The sequence below is a fragment of the Magallana gigas genome, chromosome 3 (assembly GCF_963853765.1).
Source record: "Magallana gigas chromosome 3, xbMagGiga1.1, whole genome shotgun sequence".
Taxonomy (NCBI): domain Eukaryota; kingdom Metazoa; phylum Mollusca; class Bivalvia; order Ostreida; family Ostreidae; genus Magallana; species Magallana gigas.
Window position 1 is genome coordinate 15,032,628 of NC_088855.1, and position 15,875 is coordinate 15,048,502.

At 32.5% G+C, this 15,875-nt stretch overlaps 1 protein-coding gene across 2 annotated transcripts; it reads left to right on the plus strand.

The window, feature by feature from the left end:
- Positions 1-4,668: 4,668 nt before the first annotated feature.
- On the plus strand, positions 4,669-7,591 carry LOC105336243 (uncharacterized). 2 transcript variants are annotated; one of them, XM_066078636.1, is made up of 7 exons: positions 4,669-4,813; positions 5,073-5,453; positions 5,547-5,726; positions 5,870-5,992; positions 6,257-6,406; positions 6,535-6,676; positions 6,859-7,591. In XM_066078636.1, the coding sequence occupies exons 1-7, from the start codon at positions 4,756-4,758 to the stop codon at positions 7,106-7,108; spliced, it is 1,284 nt and encodes a 427-aa protein (XP_065934708.1). In that variant the 5' UTR covers positions 4,669-4,755; the 3' UTR covers positions 7,109-7,591. The 2 variants fall into 2 exon arrangements, with proteins under 2 accessions (XP_065934708.1, XP_011438779.3); XM_011440477.4 differs by having other exon boundaries at positions 4,670-4,813; positions 6,532-6,676; positions 6,859-7,588.
- The last annotated feature ends 8,284 nt before the right edge of the window (positions 7,592-15,875 follow it).

A 15,875-nucleotide genomic window follows, 5' to 3' on the forward strand; every position in this document is an offset into this window, starting at 1 on the left:
ATAAAGTAAAGAATAATTGTCAAATTTTTTGGGACGACACGTTCCTTCTTCGGGATGAAATAAAACCTGCATAAGAAAGGAGAAAAACATCAATAAAACAAGATATAAATATATAATGTTATAAATAAATATATAACACAAAGGGAAAGTGCAGTTACTCGTCGGTTTATTTTAGATTACAGAGCATATGGTATTTCAAGAGAACAAGCCTTCATACTGTACTCAAGTTTATTTATTTTCGCCCCGTGTTATTTTTGCCATTCTGCACTTCCAAACTGTTTTGCCCTGTCTTGAATTCGCCCCAACAAATATATGTTACAGAGAGATAATTTGAAACATTGGAATTCGCTTGTCTTAAATTCGCCCACAGGCAAGGAGTGCTAAACGGGCAAAAATAAAACGGGGGCGAATATTTCCATGCATACAGTAATTAAGTATTTGCAATTTGATCATGTTAGTTTGTTGCTAAAGTTGGTAATTGCAATTCTCCTTTTGGGGTTAATCGTTTACAAAAAAAAATACTGTGTTTGGTTGAATCAAGCTTGTGAAATGATAGTGTAGTAAATGTATTATTTTTTTCCTTGTCATGACTGTGATATTTCAAAGAGGAACTACGGCGCTCTGAAAAGAATGAATTTTGACAGTTACATCATATACATTTTATTCAAAAGATAATTAAAAATTGCTTTAAAACAGTTACAAATAGTCCAAGCCGTACAAAGGGAAGCGTTTCACATAAACATTTTAACGATAACTAATAATTTAAACAACATCGAGAATTACATCCTCATAAGCACTTTAAATTTTTAATTATCATCTTACATTTTGTAATATATTTATTTTCATACGGCAATGCAGGCAACTAAAGTGGTTGTATGTGTAGAGTATTATTAATTAGACACTATTACTTCGCCTGTTTTTAAATAGGGTGCAATATGCTTAAAGGCTGTTCAACTTGGTAATTTACGGTTTATCATTACGGATAACTTTAATATAAATTACAGTTATAATTCATGATACGTTATACAGGCCTGGTGAACCTCTTTTCTTTTGATTAAACGAAATATTACTTTTTTTAATGAAATAATCGTTTTATTTAAATCAAATGACACAAGGTTAAAATCGTTTGTTATGTCACTCTTTATAGTTTGTTATGACGTACGAAGAAGCCCATTCTCCTTTAGACTATCCATTTAAATTACTTATATATGTCCTCGGACTAAGTGTCTCAGTATTTTGGTACTTGGAAACATCCAAAGGTTAAATTAAATAAAAACTGCAGTGAATATGTCCTTTTGAGGAACACCGAACAAACAACTGTCCATTTGGGGGATTATGTACAACAAATTCAACGCATTAGTCATTTACAGTGTGTTGCTATACAATTCGCGAATATAGTACATTCAGAGTACCCTGTTATAAGAAGACTTTGAGCCAAAAGCATTTCATTTAGTAGGAAAGAGACCTAACATTGGGCACAATGACCTTAAAACAGTTTTTACTCTTTCTTTTTTTTGATGATAATTTTCGGCATGTGACCTTTAACTGAATGTAAACATTTAGATAACTTTTTTGTGTAACAGTGATGAAACATTCATATCAAATATACACAGTCTCCGATGATCAAAGCGCGTACTCTAGCTGGCCTTGAATATGTACATTTATCACAGTACCAAATTAACTGGTATACATAATGCTTTTCCGGAAATTATTGGGTTGAGCATATAAAACCTTGCAACTTACTTTACCTAGCTTCATCCCTTTTAATCTAGAGTATACCAGGGCTGGCTTCTTTGAATTTGCGTCAATCAATTTCTTAGATATTTTTAAGCCCACTCGTCTTTTGCACAAAAAGATTTATCCTTTCCTGACATAACTGCTTTATATAAGTTAGTTTGATATTACAATTCATAGTTTATTCCCCATAAAATCTACCAATACATGTATAAACTCAACTATATCTTTACCATTTAAAATAAAAGTATATCCCTTAATAAATGAGTGTTGATATTTTCTTGTCATAGAAAATATATACAGTGTATTTTCTGTGTGTCTTGGTTTGTAAATTCATGTTGCAGCTTTGCATGTGGATCCTGGATGTCCATCAGAACAAACGTCGCAATGATGTTTTGATGAAATTATGCAGTTCATGGAATGGCGTTATCGTTAAAAAATTGTGTATTGATATCATAACTACATTGTCTTATACATACAGTATTAACTTTAGCAAATAATTTATTTTTTGATCTTTGGGATTGGTTTTAGTAATGATATTGCATTGGTATTGTATCATGTATATTGGTATTACATATTTAATTTCATATTTGTAATTTAGACATGTGTGACCTATAAATAAACAAATGCAAAATTTATCCATACATAGAGTGTCAAACTTTGTTTCTACTCTATTGGTTTTTGGCGTGGGCAGCCCAGTGGTAACCCCCATATCATCACCGCGGCCGGTAGCGCCAAACATATACGATAAAAATATTATCATCTATCTATAATTATGTAATTTTGAGTTGATTTGACAAAGTTTTAAATAGCAATATAAACGTAAAAGAAACAAATACTCAGTACCACAATTGCGCAAGGTTATGCATGTACCAGGTGCAAAAGAGCAGCCAATTAAATGTATACACAAAGTAAAATTACATAAACTAATTTCGTCCATTTCATAACAATATTTTTTTTAAAAACAAGTAGCAACGGAAGCAACAAGGAACTATATTTTTGCCTGTGTATTTAGAATATTTATGTATATCCTTGTCTTCATTATCCTACTCTAGTTTTGGCAGCTGATTATTTTTCATTGTAGCAATAAATAGTATAGTTAATCCGTTGAATCCGTTAATATTGAGTACTTTGGGTGATTTCTTTTAGTCTTGATATCAACTCAACATTTACTCAACTCACAAAAAATGTTTTAATACGGAAGAATACACACATATTTTCCGCATTTATAAAAAAATCTCCGCCTTGTAAATGCATTTTTAATAAACACGGTAAAATAAAAAAACAGCCTACAAAACTGCTCTGTTTGCATTTATGAATAGACGCTTTACAATTCATTCCTTTGAATGTCGGTGGGATTACACACACACGTCGGTGGGAGTATAACACATTATAACATAATTAAAACGTTTATAATTACCATTTTTTCCTTGATACCGATATGTTCCAAACCAAGATAACCATTTATTCAGAATCTGGCTGGATATTTACAAATTATATTTTATTTAACTAGGCTTCATATGCACTGTATATTTTATAACGTAACTGTGTGTTTTATACCAAGACAAATATACCGAAATGAAACATAATACTGCTGTCCAAAACATTCATTATATAACATTTATTTTATCAAATGATCATTAGATGTTTCATTGATATCCATAATTGTAACAAGTGAGGGAAGCAAGTAAAGAAATTTTATTGTACTCTATTTTCAGTGCTTACATGTAATACCAGGTAGATTGATTTCCAAAATTAATTAAGAAATAAACAATATTACATGTACTTCTCCTTTTTTTTACACAAATTTTGCGGTGCGTCATTTTGACTCAAATTACAAAACAATACCTAATAAATCCCAATGATATCCATATCATATCGTCTTTTTGCCCAATCTTGCATGTACATTAATGATGAATGAAAGTACCAAACTGATACAAAAAAAACCCCAATAATATTCCTTGATACTTCATGGTACCAAGTATTAAAAAAACTCCTAAAACGCCAGATTAGTATTTCAATATCCTTAAATAACATCTACTTTTTGATTTAAGTCGACAATGTTGGAAGGAAATAATATATTTTGATTTTTTTGATTAATAAAATGAATAGGTTTAGCTTTTAACGTTTCTAACTATTCTATTTTCGGGCCCTAAAATGGTTTATTTCAACGACTTTTCAAACAGGTACAATACAATATGTACACCCATAACCCATAATACCAATTGAAAAAAAACCACCATCCTGCAGTAGCGTCGGAAGCAAATTGATAAGATCTACCTTTGCAATAAAGTGGGGGGGGGGGGGCTAAGCCTGAACTCACTATTACTAATATTATCCCAACGATGGCACTTTAAAAAATATAATCCAAAATTCAAGAAAGCATTTAATAACCACTATTACACGTCAATAAAAATGCGGGGGTTTCATTAACCTATCATTTTCCTTCATTTTGTTTTGGGTTTTTTATTCATTATTTCAAATATGAGATGATGATGTTCGCTATCTACAAAAATATTGCTTCAATATAGGCCAAAAAAAGTATATTTCTGGAACAATATTAAAGTTTGGTAACTGTTCTTCACAATTTTTCAACCGATGATCTGTGATGATCTGGGTTCATTTGGATACAAAGACAGGATAAAAAGACGATATCTCTGGTGTATCATTGGGGTTCATTAGAGTATCATTGGACTTCACTAGAGCAAAGAGACACCCCTTTATAATACTTCTAAAAACTAAGAACTTCACCTTTGTTTCAGTATTGAATATAAACTAGATGGAAGCTTTTCATCTTCCATGTGTGATGCATCGAACTGGATGTAGACCCTGATCTTTAGTTTGACATATTTTATTTTGGACTATTGCCAAACAGCCATTGTTTGCATCGTGTGTCAGCCCCTTATTTATTTGCAATAAGATGAATTTAATACAATTATCTCTTCCGGATGTTGTGGAACAGATACGCCCTGACAAAACTGGCATCTCTATTTTTTGTGCAAATCAGTTCCATTTTGAACGATGGAACGATATTTGACGTTTTTCGTCGTTATAACTTGTTTTAATCACAATTCAGAAGGTAATTGTATATATTTTAAACGAGATAAATATATCTAAATAAACCTTATCTAAAATTATCATGAAAATAATATTTTTCTAATATCACGTTTTAAAAAACTGACTGCTTAGTTTTAACACGGAATTTACTGATTATTACTGTAAATGTATTGATAATTATTATATTTTTCATTTTTTTCCTCATTTTTTGATACAGATGATTAGTTTTTACACATTGATTGAATAAACCTTTTTATTGATTTATTATTTTATCGATTTAGGATCAATAATCAATTCCCCATGCAAAATATCGTCGGATTGGAGTAACCATCACATCCGTTGTCACACTGATCACACGATTTATATCGCAAAGCATGTGATTGAGGATGGTTTTAACAGACTGGTGTCTCCTGCCCTTGGGTGTAGCTCCAGTGATGCTGTTTACTGTGGCGTCGAACTACCAACTAACAACACCAATATTAAAAACTACCACATTATGGACTCCGCCGTTAATGCATGTAATGGACGAAATGTGTGTACTCTGTCCAGACAGTATTTCCTTGAAGCTGAAGCGGCTCTGAAGAAGTTTTGTAATGCCTCACTACGACCCGAGGTACAGAAAGCAACTTTTCGACAGAGCATTGACTATGAATGTATTCAAGGTTTGTAAATACTTATAAAAAGTTCTTATTTCTGTTTTTGATAACAGTTAATTATTTGTAGTTAATTTTTTCGAATTTTATATTGTGTTGCAGATTCTCAGATAATCAACATGTCCGTGGTCAAAAATGAAAGCAGACCCTTTGGCCCCGTGTATCTAAAGGCCTCAAGCGCAAATTGTTCTTGTGACATCTCCGGAGCTATGTCAAGTATTGAGATCTTGCAAGCAAAATCAGTTTTCCTGCTGATTCAGTCAAAAGAAAACACCCTTTTAGGTATGAATACTTACACTATCCCTAAAACAGTTTTACATGTAGCATTGCTTATTGTTTTTGTTTAGTAATATTTTTTTACTGTATCCATACATTCAACATGAAAATTTTCGGATGAAATGAAAATGTCTTACTAAATTTTTAAGAGCATCCTGACACTAGCGTTGGTTTATACGGCGTGCGTATACCTCTTAAAACAGAAGACATTGTCATAACAATACTGAATGGTACAAACACAAGTTTGGCTCTGATGAAAGTTCGGAGTGAAGGTACTGTCTTCTTATTGCATGTTTTCAATACAACCTGTTTTAAAATTCGATGTTAAAATGATTGCGTTAAATTGGGGCATTGATTATAATAACTTTTAATAAACAATTTCAAATTGTAAAATGGATTTAAGTACGTTTTCGAACCTATCATCTTTTCTTAAGTCCATTAATCTACAAAGGTATGTTTCTAATCAGGTGTCTCACTTCATTGTCCTTTTTAATCACATAACAATTAACCGAAATAAAAAGAATTATATTTCACAGGTATTCTTAGAATTCGTTGCTCAAATTATAAAATTCTTAGAAGAGCTCGAGAATTTCGAGTTCAAAAAATGATGGAATCTCGATTATTCCAATCGTCACGTTCATATGGAGCTTTGGAATCAACCACCAGCCAACAAAATGATCAACAAGGTAATGATATATTTTTAATAGTTCGGGGACCTATATACAGTTTTTCTACTTTTATAGTACTAGTATTTTATATGTTTTACAGATTTCTTAAAACTATTTACACTATTTCTGTGTTTTATTTGCAGTAGGGACCGTTAGACCAGACGTTAGATTTACGATTGGTGGGAGCCTTAAACCAAACTTTAAATTTACAATTGGCGATGTTTTAAATTTGACACTGTCCTTCTTTATAATTTTCCTCTTTGTTCTTTCAATTCTCTACAAACGAAGGTAATTCTACTTCTTCCTCAGTATCTTTTATAATAAATTCATAATTGTTTTAAAAAATGTTTTTGATATTGTTTTGATATTGTGTTTTGATATTGTGTTGCATTTCTTTAAATAATAATAATAGGCATTGTACATAACTAATGTTCATGTTATTAATATTCGCATGTCGACTTTTATTCCAGGACTAATGGTCATGTCTCAGCCGAAATCAAATTGAAAGACAAAGAGGAGAAACTTGTGCTTGTGTGTTATCCAAACAACGGGCAGAAGAAAGCAAAGGTTGAGATCCATCAGGCGGACTGTATGTGTGTGTCTACTACAGGTCGCCCTGTTAGAAGGTCTAACTACACATCGCTGCAGATTGTAAACTCGAGTGAGGGCACTGATCAAAGGAATAAAAACAGTGCAGATCTATATTCTGACGTTGTTTAATCATATCACACATATGTATACATGTACTATAACAAGTTTTAATTCCTATTCCTTAGTTGTCTTTGCAGATAACCAATGCTGAGTGTGTGTTATAAGCAAAGGAATGGACTGATGTAAATCAATATTTTTTCAATTTGATACTTTGCTCGAAAAAGCCAGAATGGAAAACGCTGTGATGAGAATTATAATGCACGGTTTTAAACTGTACACTCTTACCTAGAAATCCTATCTAAGTTAATGCAAACGAGGTTCCCATGAAAACTCCTGAAAAATCTTAAGAGATTTATTGTTACCTATTACTTGCGTTTTGTGCATTTTCATGTGTCATGTGTCATTTGCTGCGTTTTGAAGTTTTTCTTATAAGATTATTTTGTTTATTTTGTTGTATTGCAAGAGCTTATATTAAACTGGAAACTTTAATAGTACGGGATGCAAAATTATTATTTATATTTAATCATTTATAAAGAGTGTTATAGTTGTAAATGTGATAGGGAAAAAGATAAAAGTATTATTTAAATAAAAAAAAGTATTGTACTTTGGGGATAATGTGGTTAAACCTAATTTTTTTTTCTGAAAACATGACTTCCTTGTTCTTCACCGTTCGAAAATATCAAAATAGCTCACAAAAAGCATATAAACAAAATGTATTTTAATCATATTATTTCCCACTTAACATGCCACATCATTTCCATCGGCAACCCACAACAATCCGAAAGCTTTGGGGGAAATCCAGATATTCGTGATACCCAGCAAAAGGTCCCGGATTTGTGTTGTGACTAGAGGCCCAAATTGTTCGTCGTTCTTGATCGTTTAAACAATATGTGGAAATAAGTCGCCTCAACAACAAAGAAAACAAAGATATCAATGACTGATTGATATCACTTAAACTAATATGCAACATCCCTAAAAGAATTTCCTTTTCTGGATGGATGGACAAAACTAATTTAAAAGTACTCAGTCTGGCTCAAAAAGATCGAACCGCACGTCTGGCACGAGGATAAAGACATCTCAGACTTTTGATTCCACAGGTGCTTTAGGACAGGACATAGATATGAATCGTAAACTATTGCTGAAATAATCGCATTTGAAAAAGTACTCGTACGATATTCACACGATCTTAGCGAGCGTTGTGCGTTATAAACGCAATTAATCTTGCGATATATCTTGCGTCAATATGCGACTGTTGTACGATGAAAGCAACTGTTGAAAGATAGATCGCGCGAAAGACCAGGTGATCGGACGATCGAACGTGCGCCAATGCGATTGGACGTGCGATCATGCGCTCCATGGTACATGTACGAATGCTCGTGCGAGTCAGAGAGGGTATATATACCACCTATTTCCGACGCTCTTCAGTAGAAATAGTTGAAAGCGAGAGAACATGCCGCCCAAGAAGAAACAGAGATACATCGGCATTTATTATTATACCTCATTATGATTATTCTATTATATCTGATTGGTCTGGAAACTCACGTGACAGGGCAATTTCATAGGATTGAAAATGCCGATATGAGCATATGATGTAGACAAATATGATTAAATCAAAATTATTTAATCATTATGATTATCTTTATATCACAAAACCAAATTAACTATCTATTAATATATTCCTGCAATAAATATATATATATATATAGGAGCAACACACACACAGCAGCGATTCATCTTACGACCTTAAAAAATCGTGCATCACTCTTGCGAGTTCACAAAACGTTGTAAAACGTTTGTACTAATGTTCGTGCGATGTACTGCGATGATTTGAATCGCATTCGGTCGCGTCTGAATAGTGTGCATGTCCACCATTTTGAGGAGAGCTCGTGCAAATATGAAAATCCGATCGCAAGTGTTGTAAAGTGCTCGTGCGCTAATTGTGAAAGGGGCTTTACGAACATCGAATTTTCAATATAACACGTACGCACAATCGCTAAACACAATGTAAAATTGCCTTTGACGCAATAGATAGCTGTTCTAAGTCATCAATACATATGGAACGCCTCAACTGCCTTATGTACATGTAGATAATCGTCATAATATGATGATACTTTAACATAACAGGCTGATGCTTTAACATTACATGTTGATACTTCAACATTACGTGCTGATATTTCAACATTACATGCTGATACTTTAACATTACGTGATGGTACTTTGACATTACGTGCTGATACTTCAACATTACATGCTGATATTTCATTATATGATGGTACTTCACCATGCAGTGGTTCCAAAAATAGGGAAGCGTCGCCTCGGGATCGAAGTACGCTAAAACTCGGAACACGTGGATGCCTGTAGTTTTTAACACGGTGCTGTTTCTCTGTTTTAGAGATTGATCAGATTGGACTAAGGTCCACCGAAACTAGTTTAGATCAAGATGCTCAACAAATGCTAACAGATTAAGTGTTGTCTTATAAAAGGATCATTTTAAATTTTTAAGTATGGCTGTATGGTGAGACCTTTGAGGCTCAGCGCATTTGGCGCTCAGTCAGAGCGGACAGCTTAAAATTTTAGAACCACCGCATATCAAAGTACCATCATATAATGAAGTATCAGCATGTAATGTTGAAGTATCAGCACGTAATGCTAAAGCACCATCATGTAATGTTAAAGTATCAGCACTTTAATTGTTGTTTTGTTTCATAAATCAACCTCAAACTGATGTACAGTTTTTTTTTTTGCGCAGTACTTTTCATGAAAATTTGACGACAAATAACGACACACCACATTTCGGCATATGCCCCCGTTAAAACGAAGTCGATGACTTGTCATTTTTTTTACGCGATAGTAGTTCAAAATCTTCATACAAGTATCATTTTTCATTGGACAGAAAATCTATTGCAATTTTTGCAAGTGTTTTCCCCATTTATGTTCAGTTGAAAAATAAAAGTAATGCAAACAATTTCTGAACTGGTCCCTTCTAACAATCTTATTGGATTTTTTAATTTATTTTTTTATTTATTTTGTTATATCTTTAGTAACTCTAACTCATGTAAAATTTTCATGAAAATCATTATTGTAGAAAAGTTTTGTAAAGTTGTTCTTTTTGACAACCATCACGGCCAACCTAGTGTGACAGCATCTAACAATTTTTTTATATTTAACCTTGCAAATTACTTTTTACTTTAAACCCCTTTCATAATTGGCCCACGAGCAGAGCGACAAAATATTCGTGCGACCAAAAAATTTAGATATGGCTCGTAAACTGTTCCCAAAATAATCGCATATGAAAAAGTACTCGTACGAAACCTGCACGATTCAGAGCGACTCTTGTGCGATGTAAATGCATTGAATCTTGCGATTTATCTTGCGTCTATATGCGACTTTTGTACAATGAAAGTAAATGTTGTAAGATATTGCGATATGATCACACGAAAGACCAGATGATCGGACGATTGAACGTGCGCCAATGCAGTTGAACGACCGGCGCTCGTCCGATCATGCATTTCATTGTACGAATCAGAGTAGGTACATGTATATATACAGCCCGTTTCCGATGCTCGTCCGTAGATAAAGCTAGATGCATGAGAGAATATCGCCCAAAAAGATGACACAAGCAACAACCAAAATCAAATCAATTGTGGCCCGAAACAAATATATTTGCTTATGTGTAGCCTGTATAAGGGAACTATTCGCATCGTTTTATTTTCGCTTATATTACTTTTTTGCCCGATAATGTATTAAGGCTTTGCGAATTCTGTTATCTCACATTATCCCTTTTTACCATAACGTTGCTGGGGCGAATTCAAGACGAGGCAAAACCGTGTGTAGAAGCTCAAATATCTCGACGCAAAAAGAACCCTGTATCCAGAGTACATATACCAGTGGCAAAGCATGGAAACTGAAACTGATAAATTATTTTGCACTGATAGTAAAACGTTGCTAATGATAGAAATACGTTGCAGGATTACACGAGACAAGCTGAGCAACAGTATCATTGTCACACATGTCACACAGCAGAGATTCATCTAACGATCTTAAAAGATCGTAAATGCTATTGCGAGTAAACACAACGTTAAAAAACGGTCGTACTACTGTTCGTTTGTTGCTATGCAATAATAAAGATCGCATTCGGTCGCGTCTGAATAGTGTGCATGAACACTATTTTGAGGAGACTTGATGCGATCACAAAACGCATGCAAGGAATGCGAGAGCTCGTGCAACGAACGCGAATGCCCTTGCAAAGCCAACACTTTTCGATCGAAAAGTGTTGTAAAGTGCTCGTGCGCCAATTGTGAAAGGGGCTCTAGAAAATAATCTTGTTTACCTATCTTGAACTCTCATCTCGTTCTTTTGTATTCATTAGCAACATTGCCATTCAAGATAAGATTTTTTTCATTTTTAGGTTGTATCAATAGTTATACTGAAATGTAGGACGCGATTAAAATATCAAAATGCATGGACCGAAGCTGAAAACATTTAACGGTGACTGAAAAAGCAAAAATGACGCTGTTTTTTATTATATCAATTGTTTTTGTTTACAAAGTGTATTGCATAAACGTTCTTGATGTTATGAAAGAATTGGACTCCTTAAAACAAGAGATACGCTCCCAAAACCAACGATTGGATCGCTTGCAACACATAATGATCTTTCCAAAGGAGACATTGTGAACAAGTCGCTACCAATCAAACCCTTTGAAACTCGGATAAAGATAAATGGTAAAGTCATTTTATTGAGCTAAATTGTATAGATGACGATCTACGAATTTGTTTTACAAGTCATAAAATATATTTATTTTACGAATCGGAAAGATTATCAAACGAATGACAAACTTTCTTATGAGTAAAAAGACGTGTTGAGATATTACTAAGAGTTATATTATTAAAAAAAATCGTTTAACTGAACATCATAGTAATGTTCAAATATTTACTGTTTTTTCAACATATTTTACATATTGAGCGATTACATATTATTCTATGGACGAGTTCCCGTTTCATATTCAAAGAATCTTTAAATATAACCACTATAATGATTCTTTTGCTGTTTCAAACAGGTAATTAGAGTTACAATAATTGCAGGGTTTTTAGTTTGGGTGTTAGGTTGCAATTTCTGCATCGGTTATGTCGTATAAAACAACACAAAAAGCATATAATTTTAGTTAAGTAAAAGAGAAAACCATAAACATTTTTTTAATTTAAAAGGGATAATCTTTATGACAAACAAATTTTATAGCAATTTTGTTAGTTTTATATATTAATGTATTGCAAGTGTGACGGCAAATCGCATTTCCCAGAATAATCCTTAATAATACAACTATTAATGACACTTTATCTATAAATCAACATCAGTAACGAACATGTATGTTTTTTGTACACAATGGATCTTCTTTAAGGTGGCTCTATGCACCCACAATTTATTCCAATTTTCAACAGAATACCACAAACATATAAACAAATACTTTTCAAAAATACAATGGTGATATATAGTGATACTTCTGTTATTATTAAAGATTTTTTTATGGGTTTTTTTTTCAAGTTTTAGTAAAATAATTTCTAAAAACTTAAATACTGACAAATTAAAAGAAAATTGTTTGTCAAATGAAAGTTATTTTCTTTAAACACATAAAAAAATATAACACTTCATAACATTCAAAAATATTATTGCAAATTTTTAAATATTCCCCAAAACGTAAATTTCATATCTTCTTACTCTGCTGACAAACACCTGAAAAAGTTGCTTGATGTAATAAAGAAAAAGACTATATATGGTTTGAGCCTAAAATGGCCCCCTTAAATGAACATTGTCATTTTACTGTAATCCTTTGTTTAATTTGTACAAATATACATTTGAAGTTTTTTCATAATTTTCATTTTGATTTTAGTGCCCACAATTAAAAAATATGACATCATAAAGTTTACCTTTTCCCGCCATTTTCTCATTTTTAGCATAAAACGGCTTGTTTTGAGGCAGTTTTTCTTTAAGTAAACAGTTAGCAACTACTCCAACAAACAAAATTTTTTCACCAAAGATGTATCTTTCCAATACTTATAAGTGACAAAAAGTTCGTTCTTGTTCAAAGAGTCGCTCTATATTTCCCATTCGAAAAAAGATAAGAAAAATGTCAATTTTTGGTTGATTTTGATTGAATTATAAAAATAGCGTCACTTCTGACGTCATATACTGCCAGTGAGTGCATATAAATCAAATAAATGGGTGAAAAACATATTTCATGTCAACTCTTTTATAAAATAACACAACAAGTTAATGTACCTGAATCATTTTAAAAATAGCGAATTTTTGGGGGCCAAATTTGACTAATATCATATATAGTTCTTTCAATAAATGTGACATAAAAAACTGAATGAAAAATGAAAGTTCTTCAAGTTATCGCTCCTATGTTCCAAGGCCCAAACACCTTGGAGACTTTTAAATTTCTGAGTTGAAGAAAATTTCCTCAATATTGTTTTGGAATTATCAATACATACATATTTCAATTTAGGTCTATATAAGTAAAAATTATCGCTTTAACGCAAAACTATTTAAATAAAATGAAGAGGATTTATTCATCCAACCTACGAAAAATATATCTACATGAATGATATACATATTAAGGTGGTTGGGACATCTGTCGATATTAATGTGTATTAAAGAACATTATAATTGAAATACTTTTGCCGGTTTAGAATTGTCAAATTTCACAATATTTAGTCAAATAAAACGTTTTAGATATTTTTGAAAAGGCAAAAATTTTAAAATCCCCAGTGAGAATCGCACTCATGACTTACAGATCCATAGTGAACCATCAAACCCACTGCATTATGCTGTAGGATGACAATTTTGGGAAAGAAACAATACGTAAAATAATGCTAAAAATTGGTGTTTAATTCGATAAATAATACTTCACAACATTGAGGTGTCCCCTATCAATTTTCCAATTTTTCAATTTTAACATAATTTTCAAAAGAGCGGTTCCCATGCAATTTGACCCAGTTTAAGTCAGCTAGTACCGAAAGTACATGCTTCCAGATTTACGTTTTATCGTACTGCGTCATCAAAAAGTAGTGTTTGGAACCACCTTAAACTTTTGAAAGCTTAATGTGTTAGTTTGGCAAGTTACCTTAATGCCTTAATGTCCGAAGAAATACATACATTTGTATCTATACTACTATATTAAAATAATAGACTCGAATTTTTAGTCTTTAATACCGAGAAATCGGAAGAATACTGTCTTTTGTTTTATATATTTTAAACATCTTTGGTACTTGAAGATTACCAATTTGTTTTTATTTTTTCTCAGTTAAGCTTCGCTAATTAATAATCAACGAAAATTCCTCAAAAAATCCCGGAAATCACCTGGATTTTTTGGATTTTACAATCTTGCACTTGCGCAATACATTCACACTAACGGGATCTTTAGTTTATATTTGTTTCCACAATATCACATCTGCCTGAATAAACTCAGAAATGATAATACAAATACGGGTAAATTTTCATTGGACTTTCGCTATATATTTTGTTCATTTAAATTAATGATTTCTTATGAGAGAAAGTATACATTTCAACTAAGCACTTACTTTCATCTTCGTGATGACAAAAAATATTTGATTACATGCAAAAATGTTACATTATATTTGTTAGGAGAGTGAAGATAGAATATGTTTTATCGTAAAAATGAATAATGTCCTACAGACCCAGTTTTACAAAGAATATACGATTACGTTGGTGAAAAGGTGTTGAGTTCTTCCATTCTATGGATTAAAATTTTTAGTTGAAAGGTATTTGCAGTCTCAAAAAGGTTTGTTGTGATATATTTGACTGTTATTTTCAAGGCAACATCATTCATTAACTTTCTCCAAAATCGTTCCAGAGCGATTCTGCAATATTCTGCTACTTTACGGGTATAAGTAAGGGAGGGGCTTTTCCCGAGACACAGTTAGGTTATTCAAACTAAGGAAAGTGTAGTGAAATTAATAGCATCATTGTAGGCTTATAGCTTTGTTATGTAAATGTCAATAATAAGGTGTATCGATGTACCTATTTCTAAATGTTCGATATGCAATGTCAACCCGTGCACGCACGGGTCAAAGTCTAGTGATTTTAAAAAAAAAAAATTTTAGTACACTGCTCTTTAATTATCTATGTTTTAATTGATGTTCGTTTTTTGTTAACAGACAACTTCAAAAGAATGATTTCTACGTCACAAATTGCATTTTAAGCGTCAATGTCAAACAATGAACCCACCATTGGTACATATCATTTGCTCATTTTTTATCATGCATTACTCAATGTCGGGAATGGATATCATCCGAATTCCGGGGTGTTCATAGCCCCAAACAGTGGAATATATGTGTTTATGTGGACCCTTCGATTATACGATCAGTCGATTGTGCTCGTGGTAAATGGCATTGACTACACTTCAATCTTCAATAGATCGTTTGATCATGACAATACTGTGCATGTCGTGGGAGCAGATGAGTCCGAGACAGGGTGTGCCGTCGATAGGGTCAATCAGGGGGAAGATGTCTTTCTTCGATCACATTTAGCGTACAAAGGCAAGGAGGGAATATTCAGCAATGGTTTTGGCGTTTGGTGGCTGGATCTTATTTTAGACAATTTTTTCGACTGAAAGTGTTAAAATATATTTTAACAGCAATCAAATATATATGAACAAAGCTATTATTTGATTAAAAATCGAATTCCTTAAATTAATTTCTTACAATGCGTCAAAATGAATATTTGAAATTTTGTAAACATCATGTTATTCAAACAATAAATCATTCATTCCATATATAATATAAAACAACTCAAACAAATATATAACATATGCAAAAA

What these genes read in the sequence shown, in the direction of transcription:
- LOC105336243 (XM_011440477.4), top strand. Translation starts at nt 4,756, where the DNA reads ATGGAACGATATTTGACGTTTTTCGTCGTTATAACTTGTTTTAATCAC. An exon ending in AAAAGAAAACACCCTTTTAG is followed by an intron (nt 5,727 to 5,869) that starts GTATGAATACTT and finishes TAAATTTTTAAG; the next exon opens with AGCATCCTGACACTAGCGTT. An exon ending in GATGAAAGTTCGGAGTGAAG is followed by an intron (nt 5,993 to 6,256) that starts GTACTGTCTTCT and finishes TATATTTCACAG; the next exon opens with GTATTCTTAGAATTCGTTGC.